At 33.6% G+C, this 17,918-nt stretch overlaps 1 protein-coding gene and 1 pseudogene across 4 annotated transcripts in view; one reads left to right on the top strand and one right to left on the bottom strand.

Annotated features, from left to right (window-relative positions):
• B4GALT6 (beta-1,4-galactosyltransferase 6) overlaps window positions 1-10,128 on the top strand; it is a 28,259-nt gene extending 18,131 nt beyond the window's left edge. For 3 of the 4 annotated variants that reach the window (XM_066992896.1, XM_066992897.1, XM_013183579.3), the window contains exons 5-9: window positions 177-293; window positions 1,590-1,777; window positions 3,025-3,147; window positions 4,056-4,157; window positions 5,419-6,572. In XM_066992896.1, the coding sequence (XP_066848997.1) occupies window positions 177-293; window positions 1,590-1,777; window positions 3,025-3,147; window positions 4,056-4,157; window positions 5,419-5,566 (678 nt within the window). In that variant the 3' untranslated portion in view covers window positions 5,567-6,572. Of the gene's footprint in view, window positions 1-176; window positions 294-1,589; window positions 1,778-3,024; window positions 3,148-4,055; window positions 4,158-5,418; window positions 6,573-9,542 lie in introns of those variants that run through there. The other variant, XM_013183581.3, reaches the window with a different exon arrangement.
• LOC106037606 (transthyretin-like) lies at window positions 10,122-16,743 on the bottom strand (annotated as a pseudogene).
• Between the last annotated feature and the right edge of the window lie 1,175 nt (window positions 16,744-17,918).

Raw genomic sequence — 17,918 nt, 5'->3', positions numbered from 1 at the left:
GCTTGAGCAAAATTCCAACCTGCTTTCTTAGTGGAAATGACATATTGTAGAACACTGAGACAATTTTAAAGTAAAAATTAAAAAGCTTGTGTAAGCCATGGAAGACTTAATTTGTATTAAAACATTACAATTTAAAAATGTTAATATAATAGCTTACTATAAATAATTTTTTGAAGGTGGCAATCCTCATTCCTTTTCGGAATCGCCATGAGCATCTTCCAATTTTTTTCCGGCATCTGATACCTATGTTGCAGAAGCAGCGGCTGGAATTTGCCTTCTATGTTGTTGAACAGGTAACAACACTTATCTGAAAAGTGACTCTTTGGGATTCCTTACTAAGGGGGATTTGATATGCTTACTAAGATTTGGATAAATCCAGAATTTAAAAATTGTTTCACTGCCGTTCTAATCCTTTGAGTGAAAAAGGAAAGGTCAGCTCCATTCCCAGGATTAGCCTATGGCCTTTTTTCAAATACAGTCTGGTATTTTATGGGCGATAACATGGCCTCTTTGAATCTGTTGTCTTTGTAAGTTTTCAAGGTAAAACAACAACAAGAAATACACATTTTAAGGATAAGAATTGGGAATGGTTGTTTAGAGAAAGCTATTTTACAGTACGTGCTCACTGGAATCCAATCAAAGACAATAACTTTAAAGTCTATGCTTTCCAGTTAATATATGTGAAATATAGTGGTGGTGTTGATCCTAAAAAATTACCAGCTAGTACCAGCTAGAGACTAAGAGACTCTTCATAAACAGAGAGGAATGATTATGTAGGGGAAAAAAAAAAAGAAAGAAAAAAAAATGAAAAAATACCACAAAAACAGCCAACTAGAAGTGTTTGCAAGTCACAGTGAAGGAACAAAATAGTTCAGATTAATAGAGGAATTTGCACTGTTGTTGGCTGTAGTAGATAAATAGCCTCCCAAAGAAATTGCTGGACTTAGTTTTCATGGTTTATCTTATGTGATATTTTCAGGTGACAAAGTGAAACATAGCAGAAAACAAATAAAAAGATCCACTAAATTGTCATGAAAAAGTCATTTAAAATGCATTTGCTGTATCAAAAGGTCTTGTAAATTATACTGTCTTGTTAGTTCAAAATTGAAATGTGGAGATTTAAATTGTGCTAGAAATAAAAATAACTTGAATTTAACTTCATAAAAGTTTCTAAGAAATTGGAAGTTCTAATATAAGGTTGTCAATTAATGTATATATGTAAATGTTAAGAAAACAACGATTACAGCTTGACTAAAGAGTCAACTGTTTTAAGAAACAAAACTTAATATTTCTTTTTAGTTTTTATCAGTATTTCTTTAACTGGTAATATGCTGTATTGATCTAGTGCTGTAAGTTACTAGTGCTGTTAAGTTTTGTGCAAGGTAGAAGGTTGTGTAGACTTTTAAATCACAAAATAAGAATTAATGTAGTTGGTGTTAGCCAGAACTATTACTCTGTTTAACTAGAGGAATAACAGACATCTTTGTCAATACTTTTTTAGTGTGGAAGATGATGTATTTCTCATAGTATTGAAATTATGTCTCTTTCTTCTTGACTCTTATAATTTCTTTTTTGTTTTCTGTTTGAAGACAGGTACACAACCTTTTAATCGTGCAATGCTCTTTAATGTTGGCTTCAAGGAGGCTATGAAGGATGTTGTCTGGGACTGCATTATATTTCATGATGTAGATCACTTACCTGAAAATGACCGTAATTATTATGGGTGTGGAGAAATGCCACGTCATTTTGCAGCAAAGCTGGACAAATACATGTACATGTAAGTAATTAACTTTATCCACATTGTTTCTTAAGGACCCGGAAACATTCTTGAATAGTGTATAATTTTCTGACAGTATATCCAGCAGATGAAACAAATAAAACAGCCTCTTACCACGCTATTTGTATAAATGAAAAATAATCATTTGTGATTATTAAAAAAAAAAAAAAAGGATTTAAGTTTACTGGTTACATTTGATATGTTGTCATAGTAAAGATATTATTTATAATTTTCAGTATTGTACTCGTTGCGGTGAGGTTGATATTAAAAAACAAACAAACAAACAAAAACACTATGTGAGCCAAGGGAAAAAAACCTTACCTTGTCATATTAGAAAGTTTTTTTGGTTACATAAGACTTTGTGGTGGCTGTTAACAAAGACAAATAGATAATCTGCAACAAAACACCACAGGAAAAAAGTCTTAATTTTCTCATAAACGTACAACATAAATCTGTTTTGTATTGCTTCTTAAACAAAAGATTTTCTTACTGCTAGACCATTTCATATCTTGCTTTCAATCTTTACTGAAACTTGATAAATGCAAAGCATCCTACAGTTTTGTTACCTCTTTGCCTTCTGTGATTTTACATTAATGATTTTTTAGTACTCTGTGAATGCTATCATATGACACTGTCTTAATCACTTCACAGAAAACTGTATTTGCCATCCTTAAAATTTATGGCAGGAAGTCAGCCAACTTGACAACCTGCTCAGTTGGACAGATCAAAAGCAATGCATTGAAAGCACAGCTGTGTGTTTGTACTTCAGGTTGGCAACCAATTAGCTGTCAAAATTTTCAGGATTTTAGATGTATTAAAAATATATATAAATAAATTGATGCATTACTGATTGTTGATTTTTTTTTTTTTACAAATGGATAAAGAGGGATTTTTCCAGTTGAATAGTGTCAAAGTACAGCAGTTTGAAGGCTTTGCTTCACAGTTCTTTCAGCTTTGAGTCTAAATCAGCCATCTGAAATATGTGGTAGACATGTTTCGTGTGATGATACTAACATGAGCTACAGTCTAAGAATACCTTTCATGCAAATCAAACACTACTGCAAATATTTTATTCAACTTCCATTTGTATTACTTAATGCCTGTTATCTGTGAACCAGTTTCCCTTAATGGATACGTTCCACATCTGTCCTTAATTTAGAGTTCTTGTTTTATTGAAAGGTATTGCTCAAAGAGAGGGCTACTTACGTAAGTCCAGATAATAAGACAAAATTTGTCTTATTTTTCAGTCTTCCATACAATGAGTTCTTTGGTGGGGTAAGTGGACTGACAGTGGAGCAATTCAAGAAGATCAATGGATTTCCTAATGCCTTTTGGGGATGGGGTGGAGAAGACGATGATCTTTGGAACAGGTGAGTGTTCGATGCTTATTATGTCTTTCTTATTGTTCTCTTATATCCACCATTTGAGAGCAATTAGGTGGTTTTTTTTGTTTGTTTTAAATGAAAAATTTTTGTCATTTCTAAAGAATTCAGTTTAGGAATATCAGAAAATACTGTGTAAAAGAGTAAGTACGACATTCGTTCTTCCTTCACCTCTTTTGGCCTGGGGACAGTTAACAGTCTTTTAAGAGGGAGGTCTCTTAAAACATAGCAGATATAAAAAGAGATAACAGTATTAAGCATATTTAGTCTCATTCTTCTAGCCCTCTGTATGTTGCTTTTTGATTTTAATTTATATTTCTGTTGCTGTTAGCATTACAGAATAACATTTTACAGTTTGTAGGGCAAGCATGTATTTATTTAATCTTTAATATCACAGGAGCAGTGTCTGAGTGATAGTTTAATTTGTAGCTATATTGGTAGTCATGAATTGGATAACAGACAGCACTGTTTGTTGTATTACTAACTGCACACAGTAAACAATTGTAAAACATTCCAGTGGAGTTCTTAGAACGGGTGTCTGCATGAGTTCAAAAATAAAGAGAGAGGTTTTAAAGTAGGAGTTTGTATGTTTTTCTGTTTTCCTTGGTATTTTCATTTTTTTTTTTCATCCTGTTGTGCAATAAAGCAGGATATTGGTTTTGTCTGCTTTATTAGTTATTAGGCTAGAAGTTTTGTTTTTGTTTTTAATGGAGATAATGTCAGTAAATGCAAAGACTTAGCTTTAAGAGATCTACTATGTAATTTTCATTTTTGTTGTAACTTATAAAAACATCTTTTAACAGTTGGGCTTGATGATCTTGGACGTCTTTTCCAACCTAAGTGATTCTATAATTTTATGATATTCTTTATAAAAATGTTTGTTTATTTTACTGTAGGGTTCATTATGCTGGATACAACGTAACAAGACCAGAGGGAGATTTAGGGAAGTACAAATCCATTCCTCATCATCACAGAGGTGAAGTCCAGTTTTTAGGACGGTAAGAAAAACTGAAAACTAATCAAACACTACAGCTAAAGAAGTAAAGATTTTTCACATATATATATCTTCTGCACATAAAACGAGCAGTTAGTGCTTCTGTTACTCCCTCTTTAGGGCTAAACTCTGTATTTTCTTAAACATACTTTTTATTATTATTATTTTTTTTTAACCATGAAAGTGATAGAGTTTGTATGTCAAAAGATATTATCGTCATTCTCTTTGGTCTCTGGTGAAGAAAGTTACCATTCTTTAATAGCTTGGGCATTAGCACTGGGAGGGCTCCACTAGTCTGTTAAATTAAATATTCTGCAAAAGGAAGCAGTACAGCTGGGGAAAATGACTCCAGTGTGAAAACAAACTTTAGAACTTCTCAAGGATTGGTTCTTCCATCATATTTCATTGTTTTCTGAGATAACAGGTCTTCTTGTTTCCTAATTATATTGAGCTGAATTTTTTATTTTATGGTGCCTTTCTTTTGCTACAAAAATGCAAAACACTTTCACTGCCCTAGAGTAGAATAGCAACCAGAATGCAGCAGATGAGCTAGTGTTGTAATGTAATGTGAAGAACAAAATAGAGGGTTTTTGTAAGTTGTGTAGTTTTCAAGTAACTAGAAATACTGTTCAATTGTTCTATAAATGTGTATCTCTTTTTCTGGGAGCATCATTATTTAACAGTTAAGAATAAAGCAGAAAATCGATGTGTACTGTAGACAAGAGTAAATAAGTGATATGAAGCTAATATATATATTAGTAATCCGTGAGGGAAAACTGCTTTTTAATCACCTCCAATTTGGATGTTTGCAAATGCAGTTGTCTCAAGGATGAAATGAAGAGAAGATCAGACATTTTGCATGTGTGGTGATACACTGCAAAAGCACCTGAATCTTCTCTTATCTCTATAGTGAGTTTTTATAGGAAAAAAAAAAAAGAGGAAGAAATTGAATATTCTTTAAAAATTATTTTAATTTGGGTCCACAAGAAGAATATATATAAATTGCCCAACTTGTTATCTAGTCTTAAGATGAACTTAGGTACATGAACATACGATGTAATTGTATTAAAAAAACTGGTGAAAGTGGCTGGCTTTTAAAGTTAAGGTAAGTAATTTAGTAATTTCAAATGACTGAGAGGTACTTTCAGGGTTTAAAGAATGTACCATTTCAAAATGAACTAACTGTTACAGTGTCATGCCTAACATCAGTGGAATGGTTTCTTGCAAATCTTTCTCATGTTTTCTTCTTCCAACTCCCTCTACAGATATAAACTTCTGAGGTATTCCAGAGAACGTCAGTATATTGATGGGTTGAACAATTTAATATATACTCCTAAAATACTTGTCAGTAGATTGTATAAAAATATAACTGTTAATCTCATACCAGAACTTGCTCCTGTTAGAGACTATTGATGGAAATGGAATGACAAAGCAACACTACTGGAGCAAACTTTTAACACTGGAAGATACTAATAGACAGTATAGACACTGTAAAACAAAACGAAACAAAAACAAGAACAACAAAAAAACCCTCACAACAAACAGCAGCTTAGAATTAGGGATTTTGACCATTGGATGGTATGATGCATATTTGGGATGAGAAATAAAATTATTGTATGCACCATGCATTTTGTTCTGAAAGAAAAGCCAGCAGCTACCACTCAGATGTTTACAGCATGAGACAACTGTTCAAGCCTTCTTCCTTCATATTCTCTATAATAACCACACAACTAAATAAATTGCAGAAAACAGACTTCTAGCTTCACTGGAAGTAGAGACGGATCCTTCTTCCAAGATTTTATTTTATACTAAATCGCTCCCTTCCCACCCCCCCATATTTAAATGAATGCTTTTGTTCCTTTTTAAAATATGTTTTGTAAATATGTGATGTAAATTAATGTGTGTACATTGCTTTTAAATTGCTCAGTATGCTTCAGTATGTATTTGAGGGTGTTCTCATTTGAATTCTATAGGAATGTTTTTATTAGCATGAAAGAACAAGTGTAAAATGTAAGTATGCTTAAAAAAAGGTTATACCTTATGTGAAATGAAGGAAATATTAATTGTTGGCCAGCTATGACTGTAAACTGTTATACTAGTTTTGAGCTCTAGGCCTCCTGCGTATCTATATAGAAGAATCAATTTCATATATGAACTTGCTCGAAAGAAAGCTTTTAATTTTATTTATTGCCAGCAAAACTATATGATACCCTGCCTGCCATCTAAATCATATTTATATACGTATTGCATGTGTATTATGGAAAATCTTGCGGTTGTTGCGTATTATGATCTACACAAACTCTAACTGTTTCTACGTGTGCCACTAGTGTCAATGTCAGGGATTTTAATGCCTAAAACAATGTGTCTGGGTGCATACAGTATTTTGGTATTGTTCTTTTTTTTTTTTTCTTTTTTTTTTCAAATCCTAGTAAACAGCACTTTTATTCCTCCAAAATCAGAAGAGCCAAAAATGTGTCTTCATTGGAAGAATATTAAAGCTAGATTTTTAAGAAAATAATAAAACATAGTTCTAATGCTTGCAGTGTGGGATTTTCAGAAGCACAGTGTGGGCCAAATTGTTCCACTTACAAAGGCATAAGTGGAACTGAAAATAGGCCAGTCCCAAGTGCTTTTTAAAATTCCACCCATAATATATCAATATAGCTATTTAAGGGCCTATTCTGGTAGAGTGCTGAATGCTTTTATGATGCACTAAGTATCCTCAAGTCTATGACTTTGAATGAGATTGAGGTTGCACAGTCCCAGTAAGGATCGGTCCTGTCTGTTTCTCTATTTTTGTGGTGTTAAATGTACGAGTAACTAGCCTCTCTCCTTAGCTTAGAACAAAAAACATATCTTCTTATTTTCTGTTTGCTTGTAATGTTAAGCTACCTAATGCTATCTCACTTCTAAGTATTATCTTTTCCTATTTTTTTTTTTACATCCCTAGTTAATACTAAGGAAAAGGACTGAATCATTTATTTTCTATGTCAATGCAAAGAATACTGACCAAGATCTCCTAAACTGTTTTGTTTGTGACAGTTATTCAACTCTTTAGGAACCAAAGACTGACTTCTGCTCCCATGAAGAATGGAAAGCAGTATATAATAAGGATTGTTTATCCATAGAGTGTTCTGTAATAGTGTTGACAAAGAATACTAACTCATTTCTATGTGTTGCTGCCACAGATAGTGTGGTGCTGTGTATATTTGAGTTTGTTTGCCATAAACACCTTTTATCTCTTTGACATCCCAGCAGCAAATTTTACCCTTAGTCATTTTTAAGTAAAGTTACAATCTTAGTTGTAGACATCCCAAATATTTTGTAGAAATATAAGATATAATGGAAGTAGTTGAGAACAATCGTAAAGGGATATTTTAAACCTTATGAGAATTACCCTAAAATCTGCCAGTTAATATAGTATCCTTTAGCAATGATGCAATGAAAATAAAAAAAAAAAAGCATAAAGTGAACAGAACATCCTTCAAAAGCATGCTTAAGTGGTTTGATCACCTCCTGGTGTATTTTTCTATAACTGGGTATATAGAATATTCTGAAGAATATGGATAAGGGTAGATAATATAATGTATGAACAACTACATCTTCAAAATAAAACCGGTCTTATTTCATAACAATAACACAATTCTTCAAGAACTGTTGAATAAATTTTTAAATCCTTCATATAATTTTGAAGTGATATCTGGTTTTCAGTACAAGTTCACTTACGGTTTAACACTTGCGATTATTAAACATCCTTTGGTACTGTAGGTCTTTACCATTTTCTGACGTATGCTTTGGTGCCCATTTGTTAGGCATTCTGTGAAATTAATGTGCAATTTTAAAAAAAAAATCTAATGCATATATATGTATAGATGCATATATATATACATACTATATTACACATATGCTGTGGCTAAACTAATATAACTTTACAGCTGCAAGTGATTAATCATGTCTGGTCTTAGGAAAAATTTGATTTTAAACCAGGATGTGAAAGGATTATGAAATATAGCTGAGTTCTTAAAAAGTTTACATTTTGATGCCCCAAAGTGATGGATGTTATATTATGAAATATTAATACTAAAACTCCTCTCTAAATAACTTTGATCACTTTGTTGGGAAACTTTAAAAGTCACTATCTTAAATTATATCAAAACAGTGTTTGTATGCTACCTGCTTGAACTCAGTATTATTCTTTAGTGAATTTTAACATAGACAGTGCCTTCAAACAAAATAAAAGTGATGCAGAACTAAGAGTTGTGCACATTCCTTTTGATATTTTCATAATTCTTGTAAAACATAGAGAGAAGCTGGTCACATTGGCTTTTTCTAATGGTTTTGCTGACCAGGCAAATTAAGGACGTATTCTCTTAGAGGAGTTGGAGGGAGAAGAAAGAGAAAGTATTTTTACAAGATTCTGAAAGTTTTGCAAATTAAAAAGTAAAAATATTACAGAAATATTAACACTGGAATCTGGTCAATATACTACGATACTCTTAAGCCCATTTCTGTATTTTAAATTTAAATAGGAGAATATAAAATATAAAATCCATTTCAAACTAGAGAATATATTGAAAAGAAAGTGCAAAATGTCCTTTTTCTTGGATCTTGCCAGTCTATTTTTCTATTATGTTTACTAATGACTATGTTGTAATGAGTTATTAATGAGCCAGTTACTTAAAAATATTAAAAGCACCCATTGCTTATCAGCAAGAGGAAGTGTACTTAAGATTATTTTATTTGTAGAGGTATGTATGCTAGGCTTAAAGAAAAATGCACTGAAACAAATGCTGGGAATTTCCTGTGTACTATCATTTTTTTTGTTGTTGTTCATGAAAATGTTTGTACTTTTTTATCATTGTCTTTTATGAAATATAATGTTCTAAAGATTGTGTTGGCTTGTTTATTCTGAGGTTCTGTGGAGAGGTATCTTTTGTGTTTTTTTTTGCAAAGGGCTCATTTTTCTAGTGCATAATTCCTCAAAAGGACAACAACATGAAAGGGAGTTTGGCCATCAAATAAATCAGGCTAAGCCATGGTGGGATTGAGCCCTAGCCCTAACCAATTGTTTTCCCATAAAGGGAAATTTATATTCCATGGTATTTAATGTAATTCCTTGGTAATTTAATGGTATTTATATGCTTTCAGCTTTTGTTTTTGTTTTCCTGGGCTAAATGACTCAGCATTTTTACATACTTTTCCAAGAAAGCATTGCTATTTTGTTCAATTTCATAATGGCTTTTCTCTTGTTTAGAAATAATTTTCCTTATATATGGATTACAAGAATATGAAATAGGATTCATCAATATTTCTCTTGGCATTAAGTGTAGAGATGGTTTTCTCAGGAACTAGCAATTTTCATTCGTACCTTTTCTTTTTTATCTTACAGTTATTAGAAAAGTGTCTGAAGGTTAGAAGTATGCAAGTCTTCTGAGAGGAATACTTAAACTGAGGACAAAGTTATTTGCAGAACTTTGAGTTTTATGAGAACACACATACATCTTCAAGTATGTTTTATAGATACACTTTTCTGCAGTACTGGATATGGACTGTCCTTGGAAGTTTTACTGGTTATACTATATTTAGAAGTAGGAAAGGAGACTTTTTAAGTACACATAGTATCCTTACATGTTATTGTACCCTGCTGTCACTCAAATGCTGCTTTTGCTTCCGTATTTTCAAAAGCAAAACTGGGAGGTGAGATTATTTGATTAATATGTGGGACCTTGAGTTCCATGTGACCTCATCCATCGTAGGCTTCAGGAATACATAGATGGCAGGTGGTGGTTTGCATTTCCTGTGCACTTAATTACCATGAGACATCTTTCATGTGTATTTTGTTCACTTTGTTGTCAAGGAACGTAGTTTATTAACTCCATGGAAGACTTCAGTCAATATGTTTTTTTCTAAACTGAATGTGTTTCTCTAAATAGTTTTATTCAGCAGAGTAATTGAAAACAAAGTCAGTACATCTTCCTAAAGTTAACAAAGGGAATAAACAACTTGATGGTTATTGTTAGTGATTTACTATGAAAGTTGCTATGCAAATTCTAAAATTGTTACTATGGTCAGAAACTATGTTTTTACTCTTACCGTTTATGGAAAATTTAATTTACATATCTAAATTTTCATGCTTAATATCAATTTCTATTCCACTGGCTCACTAGCTACTGCTGTAGTTGAGTAAGAAAAGGGACTGAGGAGAGTAGCAATGGAGTAATATCGATAATCAGCATCATTGGCTGTGAACACCACCTGGAAAAAGAAGAAACAAACACAAGACAAATAAGAATTGATCTCTAGTTATAAACCTACACCTAGATGGAAACATTGTGATTGTTTAATTTGACCTCCCAAAAAAATTTGGAAATATCTTCTCTTGTGGTGATGTGGCCAGTGATCTGTCACACACATATCACTGGTTAAATGTCCTTTATTAAAAGCATACATGCTACTTAAAGTATATTATTTATGGTTTTATCACACATTTATTATCCAAATAATAATTCTTATTATTAAAATAGTAATTTATTTGTTGGTATTGATAAATGACTACAATATTATTTTTTTTTTCCGTGAACACTCTGATTCTTTTTTTTTTTTAAGCTACTCTTTCAAGTATTTTATTAGTTTTTGTTGTTCTTATAAAGTCCTAAATGTTGAGGAAAGGAAACAAGTGTTACAGCAACTATCTTTACTCCAAAATATGAAGCAATGCATTTCTTTAATCCTACTTGAGTATCTTGTAGGTACAGAAGTGCTGCATTTGGCCACGACTCAATAATGACCTTCCATAGGACAGTTATTTACAACAGCCCTTTTAGGTTTTGCTCCATCAGCTCATGTTCCTTCAATTCCTCCCTATAGATTAGTAGATTATTTTTTATTGAGAGAGGAAAGATGATAGTCGGGAATATAGACGTGAACACTTTCTTGAGGTATAATCAATTCTCTTGAACATTATGAATCTTGCATCTTATCTCTTGTTTCAGTTATCACAGAAAGCAAGATTGTCCAGTGTTAACCTTCGTTGTCATCTAGAATAAGAATTGTCATCTCTTACACATTTCAGGGAGGCCAAAGCAAAATTTAGGCCAGGTGCTTGCCACTTTTTCTCTAAGGAGATGAGGAATGGCAGCAGTTGCAAACTGTACAGCTGTGTTGGTGCTCACTGATCTGTCACAGTCCAGCAAACAACTAATACAGGACTGCTGTTGTTACTGAAAGTTCACATGAAGGATCTGACATTGTGAAGGGGAAGAACACAGTTCCCAATGAGTTCTAAACCCTGGAGCTGGCCTCAGTTAATACCTGGTTTGGACCACCATCATCTAACCAGTTTGTCTGTCCCATGCAAATTAAAAAAAACTTGTTATATTTCATTCTGTTGTGAATTGAGGATCCAGGTATCCAGAAAACAATTCACACTTCCATTTATTTAGAAATCTAAATTATAAACTTTGTATGCACCTAAAGAAATATTAGATCCAAAAGGCAGAAATATTATTTTCCCAGGAAACTTAATAGAGTAGTCTACCTGTTCTCTCAAGTCTAGTCTCAGAATCATAGGTAACTGTAGCCAGAAGGATGGAAAACTTCTTCATCGGTAATGCATCAAAGATCTCATTGAGAGTTATGGGAAAGCTAGTAGGTAGATTCTGTCATGAGTGCACTGTCACAGTGCTTTGAGACTGTAGATTTGAAGTGTTAATACTAAAATATTTTAAAGTGAAAAGTAAGTTCAATATGTGAAATTATTAATTGAATCCCACATATCTAATATATCCTTTGCAATTAATGTACAGAGTAAAATGAATACTCACATCAGCATGTTGATGGAAGGGGTTCAAGACCAGTTTCTTCCAGTAAGAGGCTATATCAAGCTCGATCTTGTATGTCCCTGTTACAAATTGTTCTTTAGTTGTGAGCTCTCGGAGCTCTCGATTTTTATTGGTTTGTCTGTACAGTGGGAGAAGAATGCACTTTCATATTTTGGTTAAAAGCCCTATAAAAATGTAGTTCTTAACAATTGAACTCAAGTGCATAGCTTAAGTAATGTGATTAATACCTCTACTGATCTGGAATGGTTTATGTCCATCTGTATTACGGATGCCTCACAGAGCTTATCTTGGCATTTGCTACTCCCATGATCACCACAGTGGATGGCTGCCTGCCATGTCACTACTAGGCATGGTTTGGGGGTGAGCCAAATGTTGACATTATTGTTTGTGGGCTCTTGGCAGAGTCTTAGAGTTAATTAAACGAACTCACATGGAAAACTTCACCATTGCTGTAAGCAATGTGAAAGCTGTATGATGTGCTTAACTATGTAAGTAAATAGGGTCAACTCAACTTTTCCATAGCTTGCTTTCTTTTTTAAATATGTTGAGTTGTTTTATCAGTAGGAATATTTTTTACAGTCAGCTATGTGAAATCTACTGTTTGAAGTGATTGTATGTCAGCCAGCAGTGTAGCCTTATGGAATTCCTTGGTATATGTACTAACTAGTTGGTTTTGCATCCTCAAAAAATAGATGCTTTCGTTTGACTTAAAGGTGTTATCAATACTACCCAAGGGTATAGTACTAGCTTGAAACAGTAGACTTTTGAACACAAACCAAAATATGGGGATCTAGATACAGTATTGCATACTGTCTCTCAAACACATCTTTTGGTTGAAACCTATTTTTGTGGAATAAGTTATATAAAATTAGGTATTTAATTGGGTAGGTTATTCACAAATAACTGCTGCTTGTATCTGCATTTAGTAGTCACAAACCACTATTTTGTGTTCTAGCTGCCAAATCCTTTTCTGAACATACTTTATATTCAACTTACATGGAGAGAAAAATAAAAATTAGAATGTTATTTATGTCTTTGTCCAGTACACTATTTAGGATTTGTGCTTTAATATCGCGTAGAACTATGAAGTCATTTGCATCTTGCAAGATGCTGTCAGTTAGCAGGTTTTTTGTTTGTTTGTTTGTGTTTTATTTATTTATTTATTTATTTATTTTTATCCATTCAAATGTCTCTACTTTTCCTTCATCATGGCTTGATTATTTTTAGATAACTGTTTCTCTAATAAGACTTCTCAGCTAAAACCAAATATATTTTTAATTAAGAAGAGCTAGTTTAGAATCCCTTCCTAACCTTCCATTATTTATAAATTAATAAGACTGGAGAGGTTGATTTAGTATTATCACATCTTTCATATACCTCATCTTAAGGTTACTTTGTTCTTTGATTCAAACCCAAAGTATGTTTTAAGGCTATGATCAACATCCAGTTGTTCAGCCCAGTATCCTAGTATCTCTATAGAAAGCCTCTAAACTCAAATTTCAAGATATCTAATCTGAACACCCTCTTAATGGAAAATTACATACATTTCTAGTGACAGAGTATTTGTGAAGCTATCTTATTTTTGGAGCAGTAGGCAAATTGTTTAAGTAGGACAACATGAATACATCATTCTTTTTTAGTTTGGTTTGCTTATGCAGAAATGTGCAGCCTTCACTGTAGCTGTGTTTTTCAAGGACACATATGAAATCCCTGTTGCTTCTGCCAGCGCACTGCCCTACTACACCAAAGAGCCAGTTATGTACAGTTTTTCATGGACTTTCTACAAATGCATCTGAGTCTGGAATCATGCTAGAGAAATTCCTATCTCCCCATCTCACTTTTTTTTTTTTTTAGATGGAATATAGTGTTAACAGAATCCTGGGAATAAGGTCTTGGGTGAGACTGCAAATATCTTGGAGAGAGAATTGTAGAAGAGAGATATTGCTTGTTGAATAGAGAAGGAATGTTAATTTTGGGTAACCCCTAATAATTTTTTCAATTTCATATTATATACTTCTAAGGAAAAAAATGCTTTTGAGTTTTTAAAGTGTTAGTATATACTAAAAATTGATCAATTACCCCACCCCCCCAAAAAAAATCTATCTATATTTTAAATTACACAATGATATTTTTTAAAAGACATGGCAAGTTTAAATATTTGAGATTTTTTTTCCTGTTAGATATAAATTCTTATTTGTGGGAAAGATAGTAAGAAATCTTTATATCAACACCTTCTCATTTTGGCTAATTCCTTTTCCTCAAAAAAAAAAAAAAAGAGGCTATCAATTATGATGTAGTATATGTTCTGAACAATTCCACATTTTATTTTTAAAGCTGTACTGTTGTAGAAAACGAAAATCCTTTTTGAAAGAAGAAAAACAGTCAATAAAGGTGGAATTCTCAACCAGAGTCAGTTTCAAACAAACTAGAGTCCGCCTGACTCCTCTGGTAATAAAGCAGCAGTTCATTGGTGGGTATTAAAATGAAAAATGACCTTTTGTAATGAATTAACATTATAAAGCTATTTTGGTAGTTGAAACTGTAGTACAGTTAAAAGACAACCTGCAGCAAGTAAAATGCTGTCAATTCAATAGTGTATCTTTTCTCTGACTAAAAAAGTCGTTCATTAGAGAACGTGAAGTTTTTTCAACTCTGGCTTTCCCATTACCTTTCTCTTCTCCCACTCATTACTTTGGTATGACTTACTTTGAATTTAACAGTTCCCAAGATCCATCTGCAGCTGCTTTATATAATTTAACTGGAACGTTTGGTGCTGGACTTCCTCAGACTGAATCCAGAATTTTTACAACAAGAGGATGCATGGAATCAGAAGAGTCCTTCAGGTAGGAAGAGAGGATTTTTATGTTGTAAGAAAGGTAAGTCATCGGTCATAATAAAGCAGTAAGGGACCTTATTCTTTAGCTATACTGAATATACCATCTCCTCAACAAGATCACTGTGCACTGCAGAAATATAGCCTGAAGGTTTCAGGTGGGCTAGAGACAATGGAACCAGGGAGGAAGATGTCAGGGGTTGTAGGGAGGAGAGTAGTCATGTATGCTGTAGAGACACTGCAGCTGTGTGTGAGAATGCTTTTTTGTTTTCCCTTTGGGATGGCTCTTCTACACATCATCTACAGCATAAATTTTTAAATAAGTTGTGACCTAAACAGAAAATAATTAAGTTAACAGAAGTACTAGAAATGTTTAAAAATCTTATAACTCTTCCTTCATATTTTGGGGTGGCAGTTTGAGCAAAGCCTTCTAAATTTGAGGGCTTCTGATGTAGTCTTCTTGCCCTAAAGTTATCTTAATTCTGCAGTGAACTTGGTAAGCACCACATACTGAGTCTTTCCTAACACCATTTTAGATAAGATTTATTATCCCCTGACATCTATGCACAGGAAGAAGAAAAAAACCTTTCTTCAAACATGGGATGGCTGTAATTTCCCTCTGCATACATTCATTAAAAATGGTGGTCATGCCTTGATGTTTTACATACTCAAAGGTAGAGTTGAATTAGGGCTTTGACTTTCCATTGCCTAATTCTTCAGATGAAAAGTGAGAAAATAGAGCTATGTGGAAGGTGCTAATCAGGGATGAGCTCAAAATAGCAATAATTGATCTCCATTTAGTCATTGCGAAATGGATTGTGATGTAGATGGTGAAATTTGCAAGTTCTCTCATACATCCCCTCTTACGGTCTGTGATGTATCAAATATCCCACGGGCCAATAACCCTGCCCTGTTTCAGACAAATATATCAGCATGTATCTATACCACCCATATGCTCTGAATCTTCAGGCTCACTTTCTGGAATGCACATGCTCCTTTCTACCATTTCTTTTGAGGTAATGGTGATGGGGTATGTAATGCCACCAGCTATTTTCCTGGCTTTTTCACCCTGTGAACTCAATGGAAGTCCTGTTTTTTTCACAAGGTTGGTCAGATATTCACTTTCCCAAAGATCAGAGATTGAGAGGAAGAATGAGTAGGAGGAGAGAGAGACAAGTCCATTCTAGGAGATTTATAGGCTGAAGAAGTCTGGATCTCTAGCTTGCTTTGTTGGAGTAAATGAGTTCTCTGTAAGTGGAGAGAGGAGAAATGGGATCCTGGCTTTGTCTCTGTTCATTGATTGCATTAATGAGTTCATGGGAGCAGTAAGGGAGAAGACTAGAAAAGACATCACTCCAGCATGGATCTACTCAGCCAATGCAGCTAAAACCAACATGGGAGGAAGTGCTGGGGACCATAAGGAATACTAGGACTGCAGGACCTTGCCAGAACTGCCTTGAAATTCCTCATGACCTGTTCATTGTGTTATAAGGGCTTTAGTTGCTTTTTGAGTGGTCCAAGGCTTTTGTGTAGTGACTATGGTATTTTTTCACTTCTCTTCTCTAGCACCCTTTTTCATGTAGTTGGTGAGTCTGATAGCAAGTGCTGCTTCTCTAACCAGAAAACTCAGTTATCACTGCAGAAGGAGAAAGAAGGACCAGAAAAAGAGCAGTAGGAGAGAACTACAGTCAATACATACCACAAAATCAAAATAATTGCAATAAAATGGAATATTCTATTTTTCACTTACACAAATTGTATTAAAGAAAAAAAAAAATCTGGGACTACATCAATATGAAGGACTTCAATCCTAAGACACTTACCTGTGGCGCAGCTTCAGAGAAAAATACCAGGCCAGCTAAGAAAATAAGAAATACAGAGTGAAAAGCCATTTTGCTTATCACTAGGAAGTCTCAGTGTCAGCAAGTACAAACTGACAGGGTCTGTGATTTTTATATCAAGGCCTCTAAACTGAAGCTACTTATCAAAAAAACAACATATGACTTTCAACATGCTGCTGATTCTTACTATTTACTTAGTAAATATTGAGAAAATAAGTAACCCATACAAACATGAACCTTGTCTGTGAAAATAAGTCTATTCTATTATTGTTTGTGGGAATATAGTAAATGTTACCTACCTTCAGTGATCTGTTTTCTTGGAAAAAAATGTCTATTCTGTTTTGTTTTTCTTTTTGCTGAGTAATAGTGCCATATAGTTGTCATATACTTAAGAGATATAGAAATTTCTTGTCAACTCGGCAATTTCAGTTTCTATGAGAATCTCACTGTGGTTACAGTGGGGCATAATTGACTCATCCATGTTTATCTGTTAAGGGATTTCTCCCTGTGGTAAGTGTATAATGTGTGAACTATCTAGTTTTCTTATGTATTCCCCTGGAGGGAAAATACCATCTTTGGTTTCCAGCATGTTAATTAGGTACATACATACCCATTTCTGAAAGTACAGCTAAATAGCATTTTAAATCCTGTCACTTTAGTTGTTCCTTAGATTCAGTACAACTTCGGGACTTTACCTTTACAGCTGCAAGTCAGCCCCCACCAGAAGTCTCTATTTCATTTTTGGAAAATGTTATTTCCTGAAATGAAACTCTTTCTGATCTTTGGCTAGGCCCATGCAAATACACTCTTACTATATTTACCCTGTCCTCAGGTGGATGACTACATGCAGAGTAGGGATGTTAGCCTCTTTTTTCTTTTTCTTTTTTCCTTTTTTTTTCTTTTTTCCTTGTTATTGTTTTTATTTTTTATTATTATTTTTTATTTTTGATGACAACACATGACTTTAGGAACATATTTACATTCTAATTAAATGGCTAGGCATAGACTTCTGCAAATGAAACCTACTGATTTTCAAGCTTTAGGAATAGCAGGTTCACATGAAATGGCATGCATGCTTCAACATGGGTGCTATTTTGAAACTATTTGCACTGTTTACTAGAATTGTGTAACTTTGTTGGAGTCCAGAAATCAGGGAGAAAATTAACTAAATAGCTTGTGAATTCTCTTGGTATGCAGTCATCCCAGTAGGCTCTCAGTGTAGAGATCAGCTCCAAGGTCAGTGCAGATGA

The sequence above is a fragment of the Anser cygnoides genome, chromosome 2, assembly GCF_040182565.1.
Source record: "Anser cygnoides isolate HZ-2024a breed goose chromosome 2, Taihu_goose_T2T_genome, whole genome shotgun sequence".
Lineage (NCBI taxonomy): Eukaryota > Metazoa > Chordata > Aves > Anseriformes > Anatidae > Anser > Anser cygnoides.
Note: the sequence above shows the minus strand (reverse complement) of the source record. Positions and strands in the feature narration are given on the sequence as shown.